Consider the following 23,965-nt stretch of genomic DNA (forward strand, 5'->3'; position numbering starts at 1 on the left):
TTTGGTTGGACTGTGTTATAAGCATTCAAACATTGCCATTTCGTTTTTTAAATAAAGTTGCGAGAAGTAAACACTAGTTTTCTACTCGATAACCAACACTGGTCAGCTGCGTCCTCTGCTCAATTTCACTTCATTCCTTATTCTCTCCTTCATTCAAACTCCAGCAATAAACACAATAACTTACTTGGCAAATCTGCAAAAGTCTGGTGTTCTCTGCTTCTCTCTGCGCCCGCCTTTCTATCTCTGTCTCCGTCTCTGACTCTGTCTCTATCCAGCTATTCCAGACATGTTTCAGGGCTCGGCCCCAGCCAAATATGGGACGGGGGCGGTAAACAAGGAAGACAGGCTGTGCTGTCACTGGGCCCTCTGCCCTACTGTACACCCCACACACACTGGAACACACACACACGTATGCTCCTGTGGCAAGACATTATGTTTAGTGGTTATTTTCATATTTCAGAACTCAGGGTATCATTTTATTCCTAGAACACATTCGAGCGGTAATTTGATGTGGCGCTGAGTACTCGAAACATCAAGCCGTTTCACTAAAGACGGAGCATGAAGCACCATTCCAATTAGAGAAGGGTAGAAAAATCAATGAATGTATTTTTTCTATGACTTGAACAAAGTACAACATGAATAAATATTGCATTTTGGTTCATGATTAGGGTTGAGTTTGATCGGTTTGACTAGATCCAGAAATTAGTACTCCTATGTTCTGAATCCACAATCCATGTATTAATACTTTAACTTAACTTAATTTCTATGTAGTACCAAACAATGTTGTTAGGGCCACGATTAAAACCAAAAATGGCTGCCAATGGTTTCCTCCGTACACTCGATTTCAATGCGACAGTGGTAATGTTATTCTGATGTTATAATGATTAATATGACATTTTTAAGAGCGGATTTGCCAGTAGCAGTGCATTCGCTCTATGGCCCAAAGGGTGGCCTTCTGACTGGTCTGACCCTCGGGTCGACAGCTGCCACCACACGGCGCTGCTATTAGTGGAGCAAAGGCAAGCCGACAAACACAAGGTGCACTGCACACACTCTTAACATACCACATAAAAAACTGCAGAACACCAAACAAACATTTAAAAGGCATACACAGACACCTATACAAGCCCATATACCGTAGCACAAAAATACAAACACAAACAGCTGGACTAATACGGCACACACACCTCCCAACACGTGTCGCAAATACCTTCCGTTGAAGTACACTAAAGACGCCTCTCCTCGCGTTCCCTATGTACATCAGTATGTAATTCACATGACTCTAAGCTACATAATCCCGCCGACCCTTTAAAGACACAAATCTTTCGTTGAGTCCTCTCAACTGGATTTCAAAGGTCGCAGAGCCCCAGATGCATTCAGACATCAACGCCTGAGGATGAAACGTTCGTTTAACGCCCGGACAAATAAGCAAGTCTGAATTCTCCAAATGATATCTGATGAGTGATAACTGTCCACTGTACCGCTCCATGTAAAAATAGGCCATTATGTCAAGTCAATGTTATTCGTGTGGCATCGTGTTGGGATTGTTTACTCGAATGTATATTAACATCCTCTAAGTGCTGTTTTCCCAATGGGGCAAGGACTTTCTCCAACAACAAACCAGAAATGCAAGGTCTTATTTCTCAATAAGTTCATCTAAACACGTCAATTTCCTGAATTGAAAAGCCTCAAACGGTCTATGACTGTGTAACATAAACTGCTTTGGATCTTAAATAAAGCTCTACCGTTGTGTCAACTGTAAATAACCAAAAGGGTGCTTAAAATGTATTTCCTTTTGGTTGTGGGTTGAGCAGAGCCACATTTGAAATAAAGGTTAGGAGCTGTGATGAGACTTGGCAACATATCTCGATGGCGTTTAGTGGCATTGGGTGTTTCAGCTAACTGGAACTCAAGAGAACTTCTGCCAGCGTTTGGGTCTACACGTCGACAATAAAAATCCAAGGTGCTCTGGACACCAGATCCACAAAGCCAACAATGATGAAGTAAGCTTTATATTGATTTGGGCATTGACAAAACTATAAAGTGCAGGGCGGACCAGCTGTGTAGCGATATATCAGACTTAACGTTCTTTATATTTCTCATGGTGGGACTGCCAAATACAAAAGAGTATTATATTACGTCATTAAACAAACTGAACATTCTTACATTTAGCAGTGGATAATTTCATTGCTACATCTTCAAATACAAGCGTTTCCACCCCTTATAGAAACAGACACTTTGTTCCTGCATCAGCTCCCTCTGAACGATCCCATTCTCACGTCCAAGGCTGCAATTAGATAAATGAATAAACTGGCAGAGAGGTTTTTTTCTGCTGAGTGCGGAGAACCCAGCCACCCATTCAATTAGGATCCAACCTGCAGTGCTTGGCCATTCCCACTGACCTTCATGCAACACAGCAATTACCGCAACGGTTCTCCGGGGATGTTCATAAAAATGAAATGGGTCTTTGTGAAGCCGTAAAAAATCACATATATAAAAGTGGATGCAGCACTACAATGACTGCCAAGTACTGGCTCAACTGAGTGTGAGTACACCCTCCTGTTTCTTAGATTAACAGCAATAATCATAAATCTCATCATCACTGACTGCCAGTTATGTTAAGGGAGAACCCTCAGGATAACACTTCTTAAAAAACTCCAGTCGCATGCATTGAAATTCAGGTAATTCATTTAAATTGAAACAATGTTTGGTTTGCGTTTATGAGGGTGATTTGGATGAATGAACAAGAGAGGGAAATGAAACAAAGCCAAAATATCACAACGTTTAGAAAGTATGCAAATGGTGATTATCATAGGCTTTCTTGATTGTGTTGATTATGAATGATGTTTGTGAACAGAGTGGTAAACTGTGGGATGGACGCAGGGTTGATTTATTGGTATATGAGTATATAATAGAAATATGAGTACACTAGGACACAACATGTTAATAAGCCCTATCCCTAATGTTGCTTATTGAAAATGTATTGAATATGTTTATCGTTTTTTCATTTTTGAAACACTGCATTTTCTGATAATATTAATGTGTGAGCTTAATGAAGAAATTCACCCTTGAAGGTCCCCTAGTATACTGTTTTTCATCAATATATTATAGGTCTCAGATATTTACAGAACATGTCTCTGAAGTGTTTGGCTCGAAATACCAAACAGATCATTGCAGCATCCCATAATCCCCTCTGTTTCAGCCCTGTTTCAAAAGTGCTGATTCTCTGTCTGTTACTTTAGATGAAAATAAGGAGCCCCTCCCCACGCCCCTCTGAGAGATATTTGGTTACAAAGAACTCAATGGTGCTCTAGGTGGAAATTCAGGTGATAAGGGGGGTTTACCTTGGTTGGTGATTGGCTAGTGGTTACACAAGACACATTTTTTTTATGACATCATAAAGTGGCCGAAATCTGATCAGCTCATTTTCAGACAGGATTTTATATAAATGGATCAGGACTAAAAGAGAATCTTTTTTCCTGAAACCTTCAGAATCTCTTTACACAGAGGGGACACATGTTGATGTATAAGAGACATGAAAAAGTGGATTTTGCATGATAGGTCCCCTTTAATGGAGGCCTAGCCTTTACTTTATGCGATATTTGGGGTGTTTGGCATTTCTTGCACTGATACTCCACTGGATGAGTGACTGGTTAGGAGGGGGCACATGATACAGGCTGACCAAATTTCAAATTCCTGCTGCAAAAGCTAGGAGTGGATGGAGGTTTGGGCTCATGTGGGACTTGGGCTTGCAGCTGGGGTCTCAGGTTACACCCCCCCCTGGGAAGTGGGCAGCCACCGACAAGGCGACTGATGCCCCCCTATTTCTGCAGCAGCTATTTAAAGGACTAATTGACAGACCAGGGTCAGTGGGTGGGGGAGAGCTCAAAGAAGGGTTTGGAGGTGGAGAGGAGTAGAAAGGCACTTGTCTTAAGGAGAGTGCATCAAAGCCACACATGTGTACCTGTGTGTGTGTGTGTGTGTGTGTGTGTGTGTGTGTGTGTGTGTGTGTGTGTGTGTGTGTGTGTGTGTGTCTGTGTGTATGTGTACATACCGAGGTCTCCGTCCACAGTCTCCTCACAGCGCTGGCTGAAGCTCTCGTATGAGTCCCAGCGGATCAGAGGATCTATGGTGTTGTAGTCCACAGAAACACTTGGCCCGTTCTCCAGGTGTCCTAGGCCTGAGGGACATATGGCATGATGGGTAATGGAGTACTCGCAAAATAAAAAATAAAAACCAAAAACTTTCTTTAAGTTGGCATACATCTGTTGTCAATGTTTTAAAAAGCTATCCAACATATCATGTTAGATAACTTTAGTTACAGTAAGTTGTAAATATATATTTTTCAATGTTCTACACCATTTCCCCCTTCAGTCAGGTGAATTGGATTACCTCTGATTTTGTCTGGTCCATATGAGAAAACAAACTCCACCTTCCCATGCTCTGGGAACCTCTCATCTGCATAGAGACACAGTATAAAAATAATATTTTTAAAACAAAGGACACAAACACACAAAAAACTGCATGACAATAAAAGTAAAATACAAACAAAAAAGAAAAAAAAACAGACAATCATAGATCAGATGGCAATATTTTAATTTAGATCTCATAACTTTTAACTTCATTAAAACAATCCACAATGATATGTAGCACTAAGAAGAAATATCTTTGTTCATATTTAATGCATTGTTCTGGGATTGACAATTAGCCCACACGCACACAATGACGAAAACTGAAAATTCACACCCACCCGAAGTGCCGTTACCTTTGAAGGTCTCGTCCAGCTCGTTCTTCCCAAACACCACCCCCAGGTCGTGGATGGCGCAGGTGTGGAACTGCACCCTGAACATCACGTCTCGGGTGGAGTTCCTGAACCTCTTGTGGTAACACTTCAGCTACGATAAGATAGAAAACATTAATACATGAATCAACTCAACAATCAGCATTAACACCGTATTTTAAACAACGGAATCTTACCAGGATGTCTCCCTTCAGAAGCAGCCCGGGTTCAATAGTGATGCAGATACTGGTGTTGCTGTCTCCTTGCACATTGCTGTAGAGAAAACATGAATAATGTCTTGTTTAATCCAACAAACGGGATAATAAAGTTCTTTATTCAAACTACACTGAAGTGGAGTGAAGGTTTCCGTACTATATTCCTGACGTATAGACTGGTTGCATTGCCTGGTAGACCTTCAGGAACGGACGGCAGCCTGTAAAGAGAAATCAAGAAAGTAATTTCAGAGGAAACAAAAACAGTAGGTTCTTTCTGTGTGTGTTAGCAGAGTCAGATTCTCACCTCCTTTGGCCTCAAAGTTGGGTATGCCGTGCATGATGACGTGATGCAGGAACAGGGGCTTGTTGTTGATTTTGATGTGTCCGGAAAGAAGGCCGTTGAAGTATTGCACATATCTACAGAGAAAGGAAGACAAGCAACGTCTGTGTATAACTTCTACAATATATACTGATAATAATGACTGTTCTTAAACAAGTATCCCACCTCTAGCTATAAAACACACCAAATCCAATCAAATTAAACTCTCATCATGTGTGTCTCACCTTTACCTATTGCTGGGTATTGTTCAAAAATATTGACAATATCAGTTCCCCTTATCAAAGTCAAAATACTTAATTTCTCCAAGGGGTTAATGGGTTTCGTAACAGTGGCAAAAGTGCAATTAAAAGCTAAAATAAAATAAATGCATATTCCAATATATATACAGTGTATTAGCACTAATGCAGGTATTATTTAAATCAGGTTTTGTGATATTATTTTGTTATTTTGGTCAATACCTGAGAGCCCTGCTGTTGACTCCCACTCTGACTATAAAAGCAGCTTTACACACTGCGGGAAATGTCAGAGTGACTGTGTGTGTGTACAGAGGCCAGTCGGGGTCTGCTGAGTTAGTGTGGTCTGGTTGTTAATGATGATAATGATGATGGTACCGAACGCGACCTTGACCGTGGGGTCGCCACATGCAGACACCCCCCACCCCCCCCCCTCCTCGGCTGTCAGTGGCCAGATGGTTTAGCCTCGTAGAAATTCAATTAAACAGAGCGGGGGAGAACACCGCTGGGAATCAACAACGTGTGTGTGTGTGTGTGTTTTTTATCAATGAATGATCCAAACAAGAAGTACGAGATATTAAAATATTAGGGAAGTCCCAAATTGAGCTGAGCAGGAAAACGGAATAATTGCAGATGGCCATTTCACTTTTGTTTGCACCTATTGTTTTAGCATTTAGTTAATAAAATACACCAACATGGAGTTTCTTCCATTATATTACTTAATTCAATATCTCTTTCATCAGCTTATTAGTGCCCCTTTATGGCTTACATTCTTTCTCTCAAACCTCAATAAATACAGTATTTTTACACTTCCATCTTTCCAGACTAAATGAATACCCTACAATGTCAGCAAAGGAGCTATCAATGCTTCCCTTAGCTTCATGTCCTCCCCTGTCTCTCACCCATTTTTTTTTTTTTTTTTGTATGTCGACACAAGCATCATGAAAGGATCTTGTTATGTTCCTCAAATCTCTGCAGTTCTCTTGTGGGCAATGAACATAAAAAAAAAAAAGTTAATGGTTTCGAGAAACTCAAAATGAATTCATCCCATTTCCAGTTGACTCGGATGAGAGCCTGTCCTCTCAGCGTGGGCTCATCTGGTTTGCTGTAAAATACAACAGGTAACACTTTTGATCCAAACTTTGAAAAGCTTTTATAGCAGCCGCAGCAGGTTAAGCTCATCTCCTACTCTTGATGTTAATGTCACACATTCCAGACCATAATACTTGAAGACTCCAGGGGCAGAGATAATTATATCCGAAGCAGGAAATAGCAGCGGGGCAGAGGGCAAGCGTATAGACCCGTTAGAGAATGGCTGAAATGAAGTGGTGCTAAGTCCCCTGCTGTTTCCTGTGTTTCCTCGTTTATCCCCTGCAACCTCTGTCCTGCTCATCCTTTCCCAAGAAGCAGAAGGAGGGGTCAAGCCTTTAAGCTGTTAACTGTCTAATAATGCTATTAATATGATAGGTGCAGATTGATGAGTTAAAGGAGGATGTTTGGGATGATACTCCCCCTTAGAGGGAGCTGCATTCAAAATGGTTTGAATAGCTTTAAACCACTGTTGATTGGTTTGACCCGTTCTGGTTTGGAAGTTCATGAAAAGGCCATTAACTCGGAAGAAATTAGAGGGAAATATGCTCTGATATGCTGGAATGAGCGGCCACCAAGCCTCCCCAGAGACACTAGAAGAATCCCTCAGACAGACAAGATAGACGGCTTCTCTCCAGGCTGTGATGTTTACTCACAATTATCCCAATTACAATTCAACTGGAGATAAACAGCGGAAAAACAAGAAGGAATGTACTCTCTAAAATGAAATGGGAGACATGGACAATGATCAGTCAGTTTGTCTTGTTATCGAGTGCTGTAGGGATGTTTTAGTAGGCCAACCCAGAAATTTGCTTCGTGGTGGTTTACCCGACAGCCAATTGGGATCTTTTTATTGGATTTCTGCAAAAACTAAGATCATTGGCAAAGAGTAGGATACTTACAGGTTTCATTTAGCAGTGAGATGTTGAGAAATAAACCTTTTATAAAAGCAATCGATAAAAAAAAGCTAATGGTAAGATGAGTCAACGAGTTTGGCAAGATGACGTTGACTTCCCCTCAAACCTTGAAGAATGTATGTTTGAGGTATGTAATGAAATATTCGCTCTCTCTATTGACTCCAGTGATTGTCCAGTCATAACTCAGCAACCACGGTGCTTTCGTACAGTTGAAGCGACACCTGACATACAGTGTTTGGTGGTTTCTCTTCACTGTAGCGAATATCAGACTCAGAAAGTCACAGGAAGTGAGGTAATGACTGACCTTATCTGTGACGGCTGACCCACAGGAAGTGCTTTGTCTTCGTAGAAGCGCCTCATGGCGAACCTGTCCAACGCCTGGTCAGCACTGCACGGCACAAAATTAGACTTGCTGTTATTATTTGCTATACTTGAGTGCATTCTGCTGTATTTGGGAAGTCATGCATATTTTTCAAAAAGTTAGAGATTTATAAAATATCCCCTGGCCTTCATCAATTACAAAGCAGCATTAAATCCTCCAGGCTCCCCCCCACCCATTAACATCTGGTTGTGTTAAAGATTGATGAAATGTTCTTCTTCTCAGAGCCAGAGAAATAAGCTGGAGTGTTTTGCCATAATAATCATAACGGTGTTTAATAAGTCCCAGACCTCCAGGCCTTACTGTGATTGATTGCTTTTCCTGTCCTTATAAGACCTTCTGAGGAGGAGAGTCATTGCACCAATGCACTTACATAGGTTATTTTCAATATTGGTTATTTACCTCTGCTAATGGAGCTCTTCTACACTCCATAATTATGTGATATTGAGTTTTAAGAAGGTGTTGGATGTTGGTGATTAGTACCTTGCGGAGATGTTGCTGTAGTGCATGTACGCAGCCACCACCACCCCCGTGCGTCCTCGGTTCCCCTGAGACACAAAAACAGAGACAACAAGACTCAGTTACATGATTTCAAGCTTATTTGAAAAAGGAAAATATTTCATAATGGATAAAAAGGTATTTGTATTCATCATAAACGAAAACAGGAACAAATAAATCCTCAGGTAAATAGCGTTAAATAGTTTGTAATCACTCTGCTTGTGTAAAGTGACGGATCGGACTCTAAAGGGCAACACTAGAGCAGGGAACAAAATGGGAATCTACATGTAGGTCGATTTTGGAAGGTCAGCACTCATATATGCATATTTATTATAGACATTATTTATAGTGTTTCAATTGCTGGTTTTCGTACACCTAGTGTGTTAAAATCTTTAGTAAGTGACCGCTGTGAAGAAAAAGTGAAGTCCATCAGGTCTGTCAAACACAAATTGTAGCTTTACAATGAGTTTTTTGTAGATATATATTTTTCCATGCACTGATCAATTTCAATTTGGTTACGGCTATTTTGCTTCCAAAATGCAGACTTTACCCACTATGTCATTCTCCAACAGTTACTATTCGATAATGCCTTAATGCACATTAAAACACACACAACTTGTAATACCATACACTAATTTCCTCCCAGCATTACCTTGTTGTGTAGCACCACCACGTTGCGGGGGTCTCCATTGAGCCACGTGTCGATGGACTTGCACATGCTGCAGATCTTATCCAGCGCCGGCGCATGGTGGTCCGGCCAGCCAAACTCCAGGACCTGAAGGGAATCAAAAAGGATCAAAAGTTATTTTAAGTTTACACTCCTCTCAAACAAGAGCCCACTTGATAGATCTGCATGTGTCTGAACTAGAGCTTCAACCAAGTATTGACCAATTTAGGAGTGGATCAATGGAAAATCATTTAAAAAGAAACTATCATTTCATTTTTTAATGAACATTTTATATTTCAGCCACTCAGATATGGAGATTTACGCTGTTTTGTATCAAAATAAAGTTGATATATTTGGGTTCCGGATTTTAAATTAGGACATTTAAAGACGTTGGACTGCAGGAAACTGGGATAGAGAATTTTCTGAGATTTTACAGACAATTTTAGACAGATTATCGGCAGATTAAAGGATAACGAAAACAACCATTAGTTGCAGCTCTAGTCTTGATCCAAACAACACAGACGCTGAGGGGTGTACCTTTGGGTTTAACTTGGAAAGGTCACTCCTATACTCGCTCAGGTTGAGGATCTGAAACCAGAAAGAGACGGATATAAACATTTCAAAGCACAAATGGACATTCACATTATTTTTTTTGCCCCTTAAAGAGCCACGTTTGTGCAGTGAAACAATGGCACTCAGTCCAAAATCAGAAGTGATACAGTCATGTCTCCTGGTTCCTTTTGGGGGGGGGGGGTTCCTCACCAGATAGTGCTCCCCGTGTTTGGAGCGCAGCATGGTGGCCACCTCCTTCAGGTTGGTGGTGTAGCTGCGCTCCTCGGCGCCGGCGGGGAAACACACGGAGATGATCCTCTCCGTGATGTAGACCAGGTCCACCTCATAGCTCTCCTCCATGGCCTGTACCACAGCCTGTGCCCTGGAGGGAGGGGGGGAGATGGTACCAATGTTCAGCCTTGTTACCGCTGCTGTGAGAACATTTCTCTCCGATTTCTCTCGCGGACTAACGACAGATTCAAAGTGATCAGATGTAAACTCCCGCAGCTCACTCTTATGTTTCTTGGAGAGGAAAATATATAAAATTCCTCACTGGCTGTTGACACGACCTCTGCTGATAAAATGCAATCTATTTCACCGGCCAATCAGAGATGGGGATTATTGGCCGGTGAGCACGCAGTAAAGCCCTGCATGAACAATAACAGCGGTGGAATGATAATTGACATAATCATCAAATAGAGATGGATTTAAGATCAACATGGATCAAACTCCACATAAGTTGCAGAATTTGTCTCCCTTTTTATCCAAACAATCACTTTAGATGCTTCCTATTTCTGCATTTTGGTAGAAAAAGCTCTTCACAGATTAAAGGAAATATAAACTTTGTTTCTAATTCTATTTTTTTTTTTATGTATGCATCTAAAATAATGACAATTTTCTTTCTTACCCCGACTGCTTTCGCCTTATCTCCACACTCTTGCAGGACCTCGTTGATGCCTGCAGAAACACACACAGATATGCAGAGGGGGGGGGGGGGGGGGGGGGAGAGAAAAACGATTCATAAGCAAACTGCCTCTGGTAACGATGAGGATGTTAAGGTAGGAGGAGGAAAACACAGGAGGAAGAATAAAGATAGGAAAAGGGGAAACAACAGAAGAAGAAGATGTGATGAAGAGGAGGGAGATGATGGGAGGACTAATTGCAGATGGGAAAAGAACAAGAGATAATGGGATTAGAGTGGAAAAGAAAGTATTTCAAAGTATTTAAGAGGGAAAAGAATAAAACAACATCAGGATTCAAGCACACGCTTTAATGACCCTCTCCTGGACTTAGGTATTTGCTGGGGAAATAGCAGCAGGCTGTTTTACTGTGACAGTCCTGCAGAGGGAAATGTTGCTAAATCCTCCGTACTGTCGAGGAACCGCCGCATGCTGGAGTTCCTCTGACTGCCCCAGAGGAGGAAGAGGAAGATGATGAAGCCGTCGTACGAGGAGGAACGACAGCTGAATTTATCTCCACCTTTCCCCACAGCTCCACAAACTGTGAGCTTTATGGTCAAGTGGTGATGTTCTCTAATCATGGAGCAAGGTTAAACACACAGCTCAAAGCTCTCTCCATATTGCTTCTCACAGAAGAAGCCCCCCACAGACCCCCCCCACCCACCCAAGAGCCAAAATGGGAAGCATAATTCTCCGTGATTTGACAGGAAGCAGATGCTAGGCGGACCGCTGGTGTTAGCAAAATGAAACAGGCTGTTCACACGGGGCCGAGGGGGGGGGGGGGGGTTACGCCGGTACGTTTCACAGCGCAGGAACAATCTGTTGTCTTGTAGCGACACGGGTGCATGAACGCCTCGTGAAAGTTAATGCAGCATGTCATTTTAAAACGGATTTGGGGTTGTTCTGTCCATTGCATATCATTATGTTTCCCTCCGTGAGCACATTGCTTTGGCAGTTTTTCACATTTCTGCTCAAATTCACAATTTCTAAACCCTGCACTGCTTTTTCCTTGTATTTATCTTATATTGTACATATTTATCTTCAATCTTTTAATTTTTTTATTGTCTATACTTTTGTATTTTACTTCATTCTAAATTAATTTGACCTTGCAATGTTTGTGTAATGCACCAATTCACCAAAGAAAATCAATTGTTTATAAAAACCTACATTAAACTGGATTCTGAAACGTGACTTTTAAACAGTGAAAGTTTGATAGTTAGTTGCTTAACTCCGTGGCGTTAGTTAAGTATTTTACGTAACCCTAACCCACTAATTTGAAACCCCAAACCAAAATCTTTTCCTTAACTTAACCAAGTTCTCATGTTACGTAAAACAGTTCTACCCTTGCACAAACATTACTTTATCATAAGATACAATCAAGGAAAATATAAAGATTAGATTTTGATGGCTGTTTGAGCAAATGTATCATAAAAGAAAGTAGAGGTATGCCTATGGTATGGTCGTGAGCTCCAGAAAGGCTTCTAATTGACCTTAAGAATGGTTTTCGACACACAAAAACCACATTACACTTTCACTACCAGGGGGTACAAACTAAATAAATAACATTTAGCAGAATGTTTGACTTCCTGTGTGGGAGGGGCCTACCTTGCCGAACAGGAAGCCCGTGCTCCACCTCCACGATGAACGCAGGTGGCTGAGCGGTCTTCGCATTGAGCTACCCAGAGGCATGGCTAACAGCACGGGAATCACTTCTCTATGTTCGACTGTTTAGATCATAAAATAAAAGTCCTCATGACAGAAGAAGATGCGAGACCTCATCAGCGATTCTATAACGCACCATCTTCTCCTCTTCCCTCTCGATTGTCTCCCTCTACTGCTTCCTCCCTCCCTCTCGCCCACTCTGTTGTTTGGAAGCACTCCTCCCTCGCTCTCATTATCTCTCATTATTTGGGACTCCCTCCCACCGCCTCTCTCGTCTTCTTCACTCCCTTTTTTCCCAAGCTGTGTGTTTGTGGACTCTATGAGTATTCTGTATGTTTGTGTATGTCTGCTGCACATGTGTTTGACCTTAATTAACCTTCAAGTCACCAAAGCGGGACAAAAGCATGGAATGAAAACCACTTTTCCTATTCCATCTTTGTATTTCTTTTTGGATCAAGCAGTTCAATTGAAACTATTGAGAAAAAAATACATTTAGGAATGCTATTATACTCATAATGTATTCTTTATTGACTAATAAGGTCAAGTATCATGCAATATTTATAATGGCTGGTCAGTCATTGACATTTTTTCCCATAGTTTGTATACATTCTAATTATTTTATAATGCCATATGATGCATTATAATCCCATATTTTATGCAAAAATAATCATTTTAAATATGTTTGTAATGCGTTATAGACAGGATCTTGCAAAATAGATGTCAGCAAGTAAACAGAAACTATGAATGAATGTATGTGTGCTTATAGCTATAACAGTACGGTTCTATAAACTGAATAGAGCATGATATGGGAATCTTAGAAAGTGCTTTTTTCTTCAGTATTCACATTCTCTATCCTATCCTGATTCCAATATTCTCCAGAGTGCACTTTGATGACCCCATCAGTCCCCCACACTGACCCAAATATGGTCACATTTAGGGCATTTCAACTCCAAACCACCATGGATGTGTCCGAAGAGGAAAAACGAACATTCCATCAGCTCCCGGTCAGCTTTTACCAGCAGCCGGATTATCAACAGAGTCTCCTCCTCACATAAACAAACAGACCCGGTGATTAAAACGCAGAATGAAGGCTTTTCTGATGCAATTTGGCTGCTCCTAACTTCAAATCCAGGTGCTCTATGAACAAGATCCTTCATCTGGTTAAAGAGAGAGTTAAAAATAGCCAGAATACAAAAAAGGCCAAATGTGAAAGCATGGCTTGAACCTGGATACAAAGTCAATTTATGACAGCTTCTAGCAAAGAAACACAACAAAGATGAATTACACCCTTATGAGAAACCAACTGTTACCTTGATTATATCTTTTAAATGATTGGACATATTTGGGATATTGTCAGATGTCTTTCAGTTCCTGCTTTTCAGGCTGATATTTTCTCACACTTTAGACCCTTCTCTTCTCTTTTCTCTGTGTGAAGTCACAGACTGTGAATTAATCTCAGCACAGACTGGTGTACTCACACTAATCTATGTTTATAATCTCACTCTGAATCATCGCGGCAACTTCTGCTGCCGATCTCAACAATCTGACGCAAACACTGACTCACTTTCGTGACTCACAGAAGAAGAAGATACAACGCAGGGATGCTTGTGTCTGAGAATAAATGCTGCTTCTGGTTTCATGAAAGGAAAATAAAGCGCCTTATAATCTTAACGCATCTTTGTGACGCTTTTAAAGAATCTCTTTGCATTCCTAGTGGTTCTCAACTCTCCTATTTTTCTGGAATCTTGCCTTCTCTGCAACCCACCGCCCGTGCCCACGCCCTTCATGCTTTTAGAGATGTCAACCTGAGCATGCATGCCTTGGCAGCGGCTCCTGGCACAGAACACACTCCATTTGCAGTGAACCGGAAGCTTCTCTCCTTTTGTAAGGTATATGCTAAATATGACTGTACACTGGCACAGGCAGGGTCAAAGCATTTACCTCAAGTCAGCTGGCTGGATTTAATCAGGGAAGTGCAACTGGAACACTCATGGCTAGTTTCATTGTTAAGATTTTTTTTGTTGCCTTTTTTCCTATTTTTCAGATTAAAAATATGTATTGGAATATTGATCGAGTTAATTCCTCTAAATGTGTCTTTAATTTAAAGTCATGAAGGTGTGGACATTTAGGTACTTTTACACATTTTATGCTTCTAATAAATATTGTACCTTTTTCTTATAATTAAATAACTCTTATACATTTTCAGATTTAGATCGTCAATGCAAAATGAAAATAAAGAAACAAATATGATAAACTAATATCTTAAGTCAAGCTACTCAGCAGTATATAAACTAATTACCATTAAATACCAGTTGCAACACATTAATGCACATATCATGATAATCCACTAATATAATATCATTCTTAAAAGGAGTTTCTTTGGTACTAAGTATATTTTGATGCCAATACTATTACTTAAAGGTAGGGCAGGTAAGAATGGAGAAACCAGCCCAAGTGCGCTAGAAATTAAAAGTACGCAGCCGAAAAAGATCGGCCCCTTCCTTCAGACTTCCTTACAGAGCCCCTCCTCCAACACACACGAACGCGCACATGACCAATGAGGGCACGAGATCAGTTTGTGCACAGATGGAAGGCTGACGGGCAGGTAGGCCATCCAGTTATTTTAGCCGAGCCGGTGAAAATAATTGGTTGTGCTTTTTACAGCATTTTTTTATTCATACTGTAGATTGTACAACAGCACCCAAATGTATGTTTCAAAGTGTGTCCACATACATTTGGCCTGACAGAGTACTGTGAGACTTTTACCAAGGCGCTTTTCTGAATGATAACAGGTATGAATGAAGAGCATCTAAAGCATGTCTCGTGGCATTAACACTGAGAAAGAAGAGGTGTTACTCACCGGCGTACCTACATGCTTTAATGCCAGCTGAGGAGTGGGAGGCTGGAGAGAAAAGTGAGACAGAGTCAGAGAGTTAGTCATTGTTTCTCTCGCAGCGAGGGAGGAAACAACATGGTGAGGAGAAGAGGATGAGGAGGAGAGAGAAGAGGAGAGAGTATATCTGGCTGTCCGATCAATTGTGTGTCAGTTTAACATATGCAGACTTTGCCTGACAGACAAACCTATAGATCTGAAAAATTCCATATCATCGAACAAAAAAGATACAAAACACTGTTTGTTGACACTTTAACTAAATGTATAGCGAATAATCTGTTTGTAGAATGAAGCAATTTTTTTCTCACTTGCAATTTGACCATTATATTTCACATTTAACTATTATTTGGATCATTGATTCAGCTTAAGCAGCACCAAACATTTTGTTACAGTATTTTCTTAGAATGTAATAATGCCTACAATTGTCATAAAATGTGCAATGTAAGAAAAACCAATATTGTAGCCTGATAGCTAGACTTATTATCCTGATTAATATTCTAATGTATTTTTACCAAGAATACCATATTGCATTATGGGGAATTTAATACATTTTTAGGTGGGTCAGTGAGGACACTTGTTTTATCACATTTTATTGCAAATGTTTATTTAAACCAAGGTTGACTTGCTAGATTTCGTTTCGTGCTTTCACACCTCAAGATCAAATAAATGATAACTTGAACGATAGCAAAAAAATAAAAAGGCGAATACCGCTGAATTTCATAGTATGACGAATCATATAGGAGAGAGGCAGAGATGTAAAAGTGGAAAGAAAGTATGAAACAGAGACAGAGAGAAAGTGTGTTTGCCTCTCCACACACACTGCCAGACACACACACACACACACACACACACACACACACACACACACACACACACACACACACACACACACACACACACACACACACACACACACACACACACACACACACACACACACACACACACACACACACACACACACACACACACACACACACACAGCTTGACAGTGATCCATGTGTTAAGGAAAATCTCCTAACTGAGTTAAGTACAGCGTCTTAGGCTCTATAAACAAACCCGGGGACTGTTTAACAAGCTGCTGCAGTGCTTTAAAACGGCCAGCGTCCAACGTAAATAAGTGAAAAGTAGTTACTGTGGCCCGGAATGTTCCTAATTTGGTCACATCGTCCTCAGTTAATCTTTAAAAATACAAGGGAAAATGCCACTTTTTGACTGAGAATGATCAAATCGCTTTTCCTGCTGCTTTTCTAATCATGTCCGACAATTTGCTGAGCATGCATTCTTCATGGAAAGTGAACGAGCGCTCCCGTTTCAAGCTCATTAAAGTGAGAATGACTCAAGCCTCTGTGTTGCAGTGCGTACACTTTGTCTTGTAAAGTAGCAGCCTCTAGAGGGAAGGGGAATAATCACTCTGACTGCTGCTCGGTATGTCCTTACCTCATCAGTCTTAAAATACCTTAAAACACTTATTTTTCGTGGATGCTTTTCCCCAAATGTAAACTGCAAACTGATGTTTTAGTATGTATTAAATATCTGCATTTAAATACACATGTAGTGTTCATAATCGAGCAGGGATCCTTTACAACTGTCCCAAAATCTACATATTTTCCCTCCAAAAAGAACCCTGAGTGGGGAAGATTTATGGCTGATGTTTATCTGTTGTTTTAAATTTGTTCCACTTATCATCAGTTAGCGATGAGGCATATAAGAAATGCTTCAAGATGCGTCATCAGCAGTGAAGTAGAACCTGCTCTGAAGTAAACATGGATGTTAACGATTCAGGATTTGACCTTTTAAGGAAAAGTTGGTACAGTTTGAGTATCAATAAATACTGTAAAAATATGAAATGTGTAAAATACTACAGTATTTTGGAATGAGAAAGCTGTTCAGTTTGGTGAATAATGTGCAAAACTGTATCTTGGGTCATGGAAAAATGTATTTGGATCATTCTGGTTGCCAAAACAAATCTTAAAAAAGCAATATAAAACAATATATGGCCCTTTTAAACTCTCACAGGAACATTTGTGTTTTCTATTTTTTACATTTTGAACACAGTTTGGCTGTGTTGTTAAATGGTAATATCATTCCTTCTTTTAAACTATATATAGTAATTTAAATTTAAGAGGTGAGAAGAATCATTTATTTTATTTTTTTCTGATATTTTTTACCCTTTTCTTTACGCTCTAAGAAACAGCTGCCTCTGACATCATCACCATCAACTCCCTGTCCCCTCCACAGCTGACATGTCGGGTTTGTTTTGCACTGACTGGATTTTTCTTGTGGGAAAATGAGGAAGCTCTTATGGTTATAGCCTCTGACCTTTGACCTCACAGCGCTCCCTGTGTGTGGTTCCGCCACAATCCCAGGGAGAATCATTGCATTATGAAGGGGGTCGACAAGGCCTTTAAATACCATTTCATTCCACGCACACACACACACTCACCGGCTCATTGCTGTTCGGTATCTGACATGATGTGGTGACCTGTAAAGGGAGAAACAGAAATCATGAGTAACACAACTAAAGGATCTCTGAAGTACTTTCTACTGTCAGAAGTGCGTCTATTTTTGTAGCAACAGAAAGGAGGAGACGTCTCTGAGTGTTTCCTCCTGAATGCCTGAGTATTCCCCAAATCACCCCCTGCAGAACAGAAATAGCCCCTGCCTCATAAAGAAGCCTCTTTTTACTGTTCCGCAGTGTGGGAAACTGGTCCCGGAAAAATCACATTTGGCACTGATCCACATTGAGAGAGAACGCTTCCTGTTAAAGTAGGAGCAACTATTCAATGATGCTGTCGATTCACACATAGGTTGAAGCATTTAGCTATGTCTTTTGAATTCTTCTTGCATGATGTTTGGACGGTCTGAGAGAATCAAGGCAAAACCACAAATGGCCTCATCAAGTGTGTCAAAAGTAATTTGACTACACACATTTTTACAATGCGCAATCCCAACACTTTGCCTTGATTAGCTTTTGAGTAAACGTGACATTTAATGTGTTTGTGACCATATTTTACCCATGCAATGAAGCCTTAAAACAATGGAATAAGCACAGTACACTAGAGGCATCCATACATTGCCTATATGTGATCTCAACAAAGACCCGTCAGCGCTTTGACTCCATTGTCATCAGCCTGAAATTAGGATTTGTGGTGGTTTTGCTAAGTCTGTATTGGTCAATTTGTGTTTTTTCAGGTCGGTTTATTTCCCTAATTAATCGCTCGTTCTGTAAAAAATGACTACTCGTGCCAAAAATATATGTCATTAAGCATTCAGTTTTTTCAGATAAGCAAATTCTGCCATGTTAGAAGCTGGAAGCATTTTTGTTTTGCTTGAAAATGGACTCAAACGAATATTTGATGATCAGTAGTGGCCTATTAATCAATTGATTGTTTAATCTTTGGGTTATCTAGCAAGCCTGGTGTTCATTGAGATATTGCTAGTGATAGAACAGCTTTTCTTTTGGAAGTTGAACATCAAACAACTGGGTGGCACTCCAGTACTATAACATGCAGAGTTAGGAGCAGTACCTGCTGCCAAGCTCTTAGCAACAGCATCACTTGTCCTCTAATAATACTATCACCTCAGAATTAGAGCGGTATTGACTTCCTCATGTTCCGATGCCACATGAATCATCTTTAAATAGCAGGCTGCTTTGATACTCAACACATTTCGCTCATAGTATCCATGACAGGCAAGTTAGTGTGGCTCCTAATAGTCTGTGCACAACAAATCGCTGATTAGGATGCACAAACAGGGCCTCTGCTGATAGACTTCCATTTGATTGTATTTACTTTACTGTGCACGATAAACATGCACGTGGGAGCGCACGGAGGCATACGTGTGCAGCGAGTGGACGGATGTTTACGAGCGGAGAGATGACAGCGCGCTATCAGAAGACTACAGGCTCGGGCGGGAAGGAAGCGGTTGTAATTAGTTTGCTCTGGGAAAACAAAAGACTCATTGACTTTGTAATGCTATCATGAAGCATATCAGAGTACAGGAATGGGATAGCATCGCTGAGGATCCAGGGCACGCTGATATGTGATGGCATCAGTCCACAAGCTGATATGTGCCCTACTTCAAAAGGCTGAGCAACAGTGTGAGTGGGAGACCACAACTACACCACAATAACAGCGGCAACCATTGACAGGAAAACAATCAACAATGTTATTTATATTTGTAATTTTTCAAAGCAAAAATGCCAGGAAATTTAGATTTTCTCTGGACTTTTATCATATTAAAATGAAAATATTAAGCTTAGGCTGACTTGCAAGGCATTTAATCAGAAGCAGAATCGGGTTTACTGCCGAATAGGGACGAGGAATTTGTATAATGATGCATAGATGAACGCAATGAGTACTTTAAAGAGACAAAGAAGAAATAAATCGAGATATATAAAAAAGTAATATCTGACATATACATAAAAGTAAGTAAGTACAAAAATATAAAAGAGTATGACTAATTACTTTAATTACTTTGAATTTTACTTTGACTAATTGACTTTGGGAAACTGGGAGTTGTCTCACTATTTTCTGATATTTTATTTAGAAAAAAACAATTCATAATTTTGTGGACCAATCAGAGCAGACTGGGCTCTGGTTTGAGACACTGGCCGTTTCTCAATCGCGAGGATATTGGCTTCCAAGCCAATATTTCAAGGATGCTACGTCATCAAGTGGCGCAGCAGGACCGTTCCAATGTCCAGCATACTTGGAATTCCACCGAGGCCGCGTCCTTGGTTTGGGGGAAATTTCGAGGCTGCACATGGGTAGACTTCGCGTCCTTCAAATCCCCACAATGCTTTGCGCACGGACCAATTTCCCCAAATCTGTGGCGGAAAATGTAAGGTGGGGCCTCTCATATGACGCACGCCTGCACACTTGCTAGCCTGTTCCACTCTTCGTTTTCCGAATGCCAGGAAGGATTCTTGCCTAGCTTCTGAAGGAAGTGACTCGGAAGACATGTGCTACCAAGCAAGCATCCTCGCGATTGAGAAACGGCCAGAGAGTGAAAAGAGGTGCTGCAGCCCATGCAGTATGAGAAAAATAAAGAGCTTTTGAACATTAAAGCATGGAGACATGTCCCAGTAGAGACACTACATACTGATATACACCTGAACATCAGCAGGAGAGGACTCTTTAAAGTAGAGACACTACATACTGATATACACCTGAACATCAGCAGGAGAGGACTCTTTAAAGTAGAGACACTACATACTGATATACACCTGAACATCAGCAGGAGAGGACTCTTTAAAGTAGAGACACTACATACTGATATACACCTGAACATTTGCAGAGTAGGGCCCCTTTAAAATCACTGCCATTCTTAATCTTATAGATTTGACTTTAAAAGCCAATATTTGCAATCCTTCAGTCAAAAGTCCCCCTCAAGACATGCAGAGAACATTGGGAAAATATTTGATGGACGAAATGTATGTGGGTCAAACCATCAGTAGTCTGATTAATATCCAGTCCACTTGGACTTTATTCTTGTTTGTGCATGTGTATACGTGCGAGAAACACATCTAGGAGGTCCTCATTTGGAATGGCCTGGTTAATAAAGTGAATGAGTAACAACTGTTGCAGCTGTGGGCGCTACAGGGAAGTGGATAAAAAGAGAATGAATGATATTAACGTTCAGCTTTAGTTGGAAGCATATGAAAGTTGCTGGTACCAGAAAGCCAGGAGCGAGTCGGCTCATGCTCGCTCTTTACAGTTCCTGCTACCTGGGGCCGCGGCTGACATTCATATATCAGTGTTGGCGGTCCCAGTGGCCCCGGGGCCTCGTAGCAAGAGCGTCTGCCTTTTATTTACAGCTGACAGGGCCTGTTCTGTGCGTTGTACTGTAGCATACGCCTGCAAATGTCCTGATGATGACTCCCTCCAGTATTGATGTAAAGGTCAGAGGGGTGTAGTGATGACTCTGGTCTTCAGATGCTACTTGAGTGTTTGAGAAACAAGCGGCCAATTGCAACAAAACACCTTAAGAATCTACTGTATGACCCTTAAGGCTTACATTGTCTCAGTGTCGTAAAAATCCCTTAATAGGTCTTGTTAGATAAGGTAAAACGATTTTACTGCATCATTTACAGTCATTTTAACCAGCCGCTGATTAATTTCTTTAGAAGCATTTTCACGGAATCATACACACTTCTTGTTGATATCACATCACATGTTAAGCTATGCAGTCATGACAGCCAGAGCAGCAGACAGAGAGAACTCACAGACTTCTTAATCTCACATTCCTTCAAACAACGTGTCTCTAAAATCTGCATCACCACGCAACCAAGTGAGAGAACAACAGCTACCCTGATTCATCCATATATGGTGGGTGCAGCTGGATGGTGGACTAATACAGGCTTCATGAGGTCTTTTCCAGCTCAGACGGATATAAGTGGAGGGATCTCAGAGAGGCCCTGCCACGCGCTTCAGCATCGGGACATTTCTTGCAACTGAATATCCTAAATCATGATTATTGACTTTTTCTTTGGCCTCTGAATGAGTCCCCCCAAATCCCGTCCCACCAAATGAACCAGCAGACCACAAAGAAAGCTCTCCAACATCGAGTGAAAGACAATCAAAGTGGCTTTTGAAACAGGGAGCTTATAATCTCATGGAGTCACGAGGGGCGTCTGGGAAGCCACTGAACTAGAACAAGGAGTCAAGCGAGCCACCGGGGGGGCCCCTGCTGCAATTTCAACCCAGCCAAGAGGCCTCGTTAGGGGGCAAGCAGAGGTCAGCTGAGGCGGGACGTTGTTGAATTACCCGCAGCAAAGGTCAAATGTCTCAGGTGAGTCTCGGCGGCTTCACGGAGCTTCCCTCCTTTGTCTTGATGTCGTCCCCCTTCGCAATAAGAGCGTGGATCAGCGAGAGCTTTAATGATTTTGCAAATGTGCCGCTCAGGTACTCATGAGGGTTTATATTGAAATGGAGAAGGAGAATATCAAAGCAGGACTCTCGAGCCACGTCCACTGAGATGAAACGCCGTATAATGAGTTAACATGATGCTGTATGAGAGTGATGGATTCTTGTCAAACAGGCTGGAACAAGCATCGCAGAAAGCCAAGCAAGAAGAAGACTGGCTTGCTCAGCAAAATAAAAAAGACCATTTTTTTTTACCTAAAGAAAATGCATGAAAGATATTTTTGTGTTGTTTTTTGTCACCTTTTTAGTTCTTTTCTAGAGCTCTCATATTGGGCTGCAGTTTTCTCGCAGATTTATGCCCATTTGACAAAGCATTATCACTTTGATCTTACTTCCATTTCAGCCCGATTGATGGGAGAAAGCATGTTTGCAACAGTGCATAAATCATCTCATTGGCTCTAATAAATAAGCCCGCCATTGGTCCAACCACACTCAAAATTCCTCAAGCACTCCTCCTGCCCACACAAGAGCCACTGCCGCGCCGATGGCAGTTTGCCTGAGAAAGTAAATTCTTCACTTTCCAAACGGGGGCCAAATAAGGACTGAAGCTCAAACAGCCCTTTTGGAGGGATTTATACATCGGCTGGGTTTCTGTTTAACTTGGAAGGCTACTAAATCCGCAGAGCTCCGCGATGGGGAAGAGCCGGTTCCTTTCTCGCTTTGACATTTTGACATAATGTCAAGTGTGTCCCGTGCCATGTTCGGCTGGGTGGCAGCGTGTTGCTGGCAAGAGCGCCCTGGCAGGTTCGAGTGATGTTGTCAGTGGCTGAATAATATCGGATGAGGAATTTAAAAGAGATAAATGATGTTGTAGTAAAAAGAATGGCAAAATAAGTTAGTCATGCAGAATGCTGCCAAGTCACAATAACGCATGGGAAAGTATTAACACTAACATGCTGTCTATCATTTCTAAGAGTCCTTTATTCAATGTCATTTAAAACAGATAATCCACTCTGTAAAAACATAGCTATTTGTTGGATATCTACATTTGGACAAGCTTTTCAGGCTTGGCTCGCCCATGAAGGTCCAAATGCTGTTTCAGTTGCTTTTGCACCCAAACAGGATGGAGAAGGGCTGGTTTGTATACACACGAAGTCTAAATAATTTTTTTTGTAAAGAAGAAAACATTCCACGCCAGCTGTTTTTCCACTGGTGTCCATCCAAACCCGGTAGCGCAACACAAACAAAGTATTCGCCGCAGTATGAAAACCATCCTGTCGAACAAATGACAACACCGTGACAGGACGGACAAAAACGTTTGAAATCTACCAAGCAACAAGTTCCCAGTCCTCTCTCGAAGAACCCTGCATCTAAATCCTTTTTCATACGGGAACAAAATCACTACCACATGGTTAACACGCCATAAATAAGCATAAATATCAGCCGAGAGGCACAAGCGTTTGCTTTGACCCTAAATGGTTCAGACAAAAAAATACCACAACACACACAGGCTTATTCAGAGTGGATTGCCTTTTCTTATTTCAACTATTTTGATTGCCTGGGAGCTCTGATTTGGGTCCAACAAAGGCTGATTTGACCTTCAAACCAACATGCCGATGTGAGGTTTGCAGCCCAAAGGAACTTTATGAAGTGGACGCGAAAGAGGCCAAAGACCGTGGATCACTTAGATATTTGGTCATGGTCAAGCCACAGTCAGGGGTGGGGGAGCTCTGGCTTGGCTGCTTCAGCTCTTGTACGGTTACAACAAAATAACTGCGAGCTACAGACGACAAAATACCCCCATTAAATACGGGAAGGATGGATATCAGATGTGAAATTGTGGCTCACTTTGGACACAGGTTGCAAACCTCCGAATGTAAAAGCTTGCCTTGGAGTTTTAAGTAAGGGGAGC

The 23,965-nt window shown here is 41.3% G+C and overlaps 1 protein-coding gene across 9 annotated transcripts in view; it reads right to left on the bottom strand.

Annotated features, from left to right (window-relative positions):
- Window positions 1-23,965, bottom strand: part of tns1a (tensin 1a) — a 77,248-nt gene that overhangs the window by 23,180 nt on the left and 30,103 nt on the right. For 4 of the 9 annotated variants that reach the window (XM_079668389.1, XM_079668396.1, XM_079668393.1 and 1 more), the window contains 14 exons: window positions 17,631-17,669; window positions 15,152-15,193; window positions 10,578-10,627; window positions 9,881-10,052; window positions 9,656-9,706; window positions 9,104-9,226; window positions 8,437-8,501; window positions 7,879-7,962; window positions 5,300-5,412; window positions 5,153-5,213; window positions 4,978-5,053; window positions 4,751-4,895; window positions 4,393-4,458; window positions 4,055-4,180 (listed from right to left, as the gene is read on the bottom strand). In XM_079668389.1, coding sequence (XP_079524515.1) covers window positions 4,055-4,180; window positions 4,393-4,458; window positions 4,751-4,895; window positions 4,978-5,053; window positions 5,153-5,213; window positions 5,300-5,412; window positions 7,879-7,962; window positions 8,437-8,501; window positions 9,104-9,226; window positions 9,656-9,706; window positions 9,881-10,052; window positions 10,578-10,627; window positions 15,152-15,193; window positions 17,631-17,669 — 1,213 coding nt within the window. The remainder of the gene's footprint in view (window positions 1-4,054; window positions 4,181-4,392; window positions 4,459-4,750; window positions 4,896-4,977; window positions 5,054-5,152; window positions 5,214-5,299; window positions 5,413-7,878; window positions 7,963-8,436; window positions 8,502-9,103; window positions 9,227-9,655; window positions 9,707-9,880; window positions 10,053-10,577; window positions 10,628-15,151; window positions 15,194-17,630; window positions 17,670-23,965) is intronic. The other 5 variants (XM_079668391.1, XM_079668397.1, XM_079668392.1 and 2 more) reach the window with 3 other exon arrangements.

This window comes from Notothenia rossii, assembly GCF_949606895.1.
Source record: "Notothenia rossii genome assembly, chromosome: 3".
In the NCBI taxonomy this organism is placed as follows: domain Eukaryota; kingdom Metazoa; phylum Chordata; class Actinopteri; order Perciformes; family Nototheniidae; genus Notothenia; species Notothenia rossii.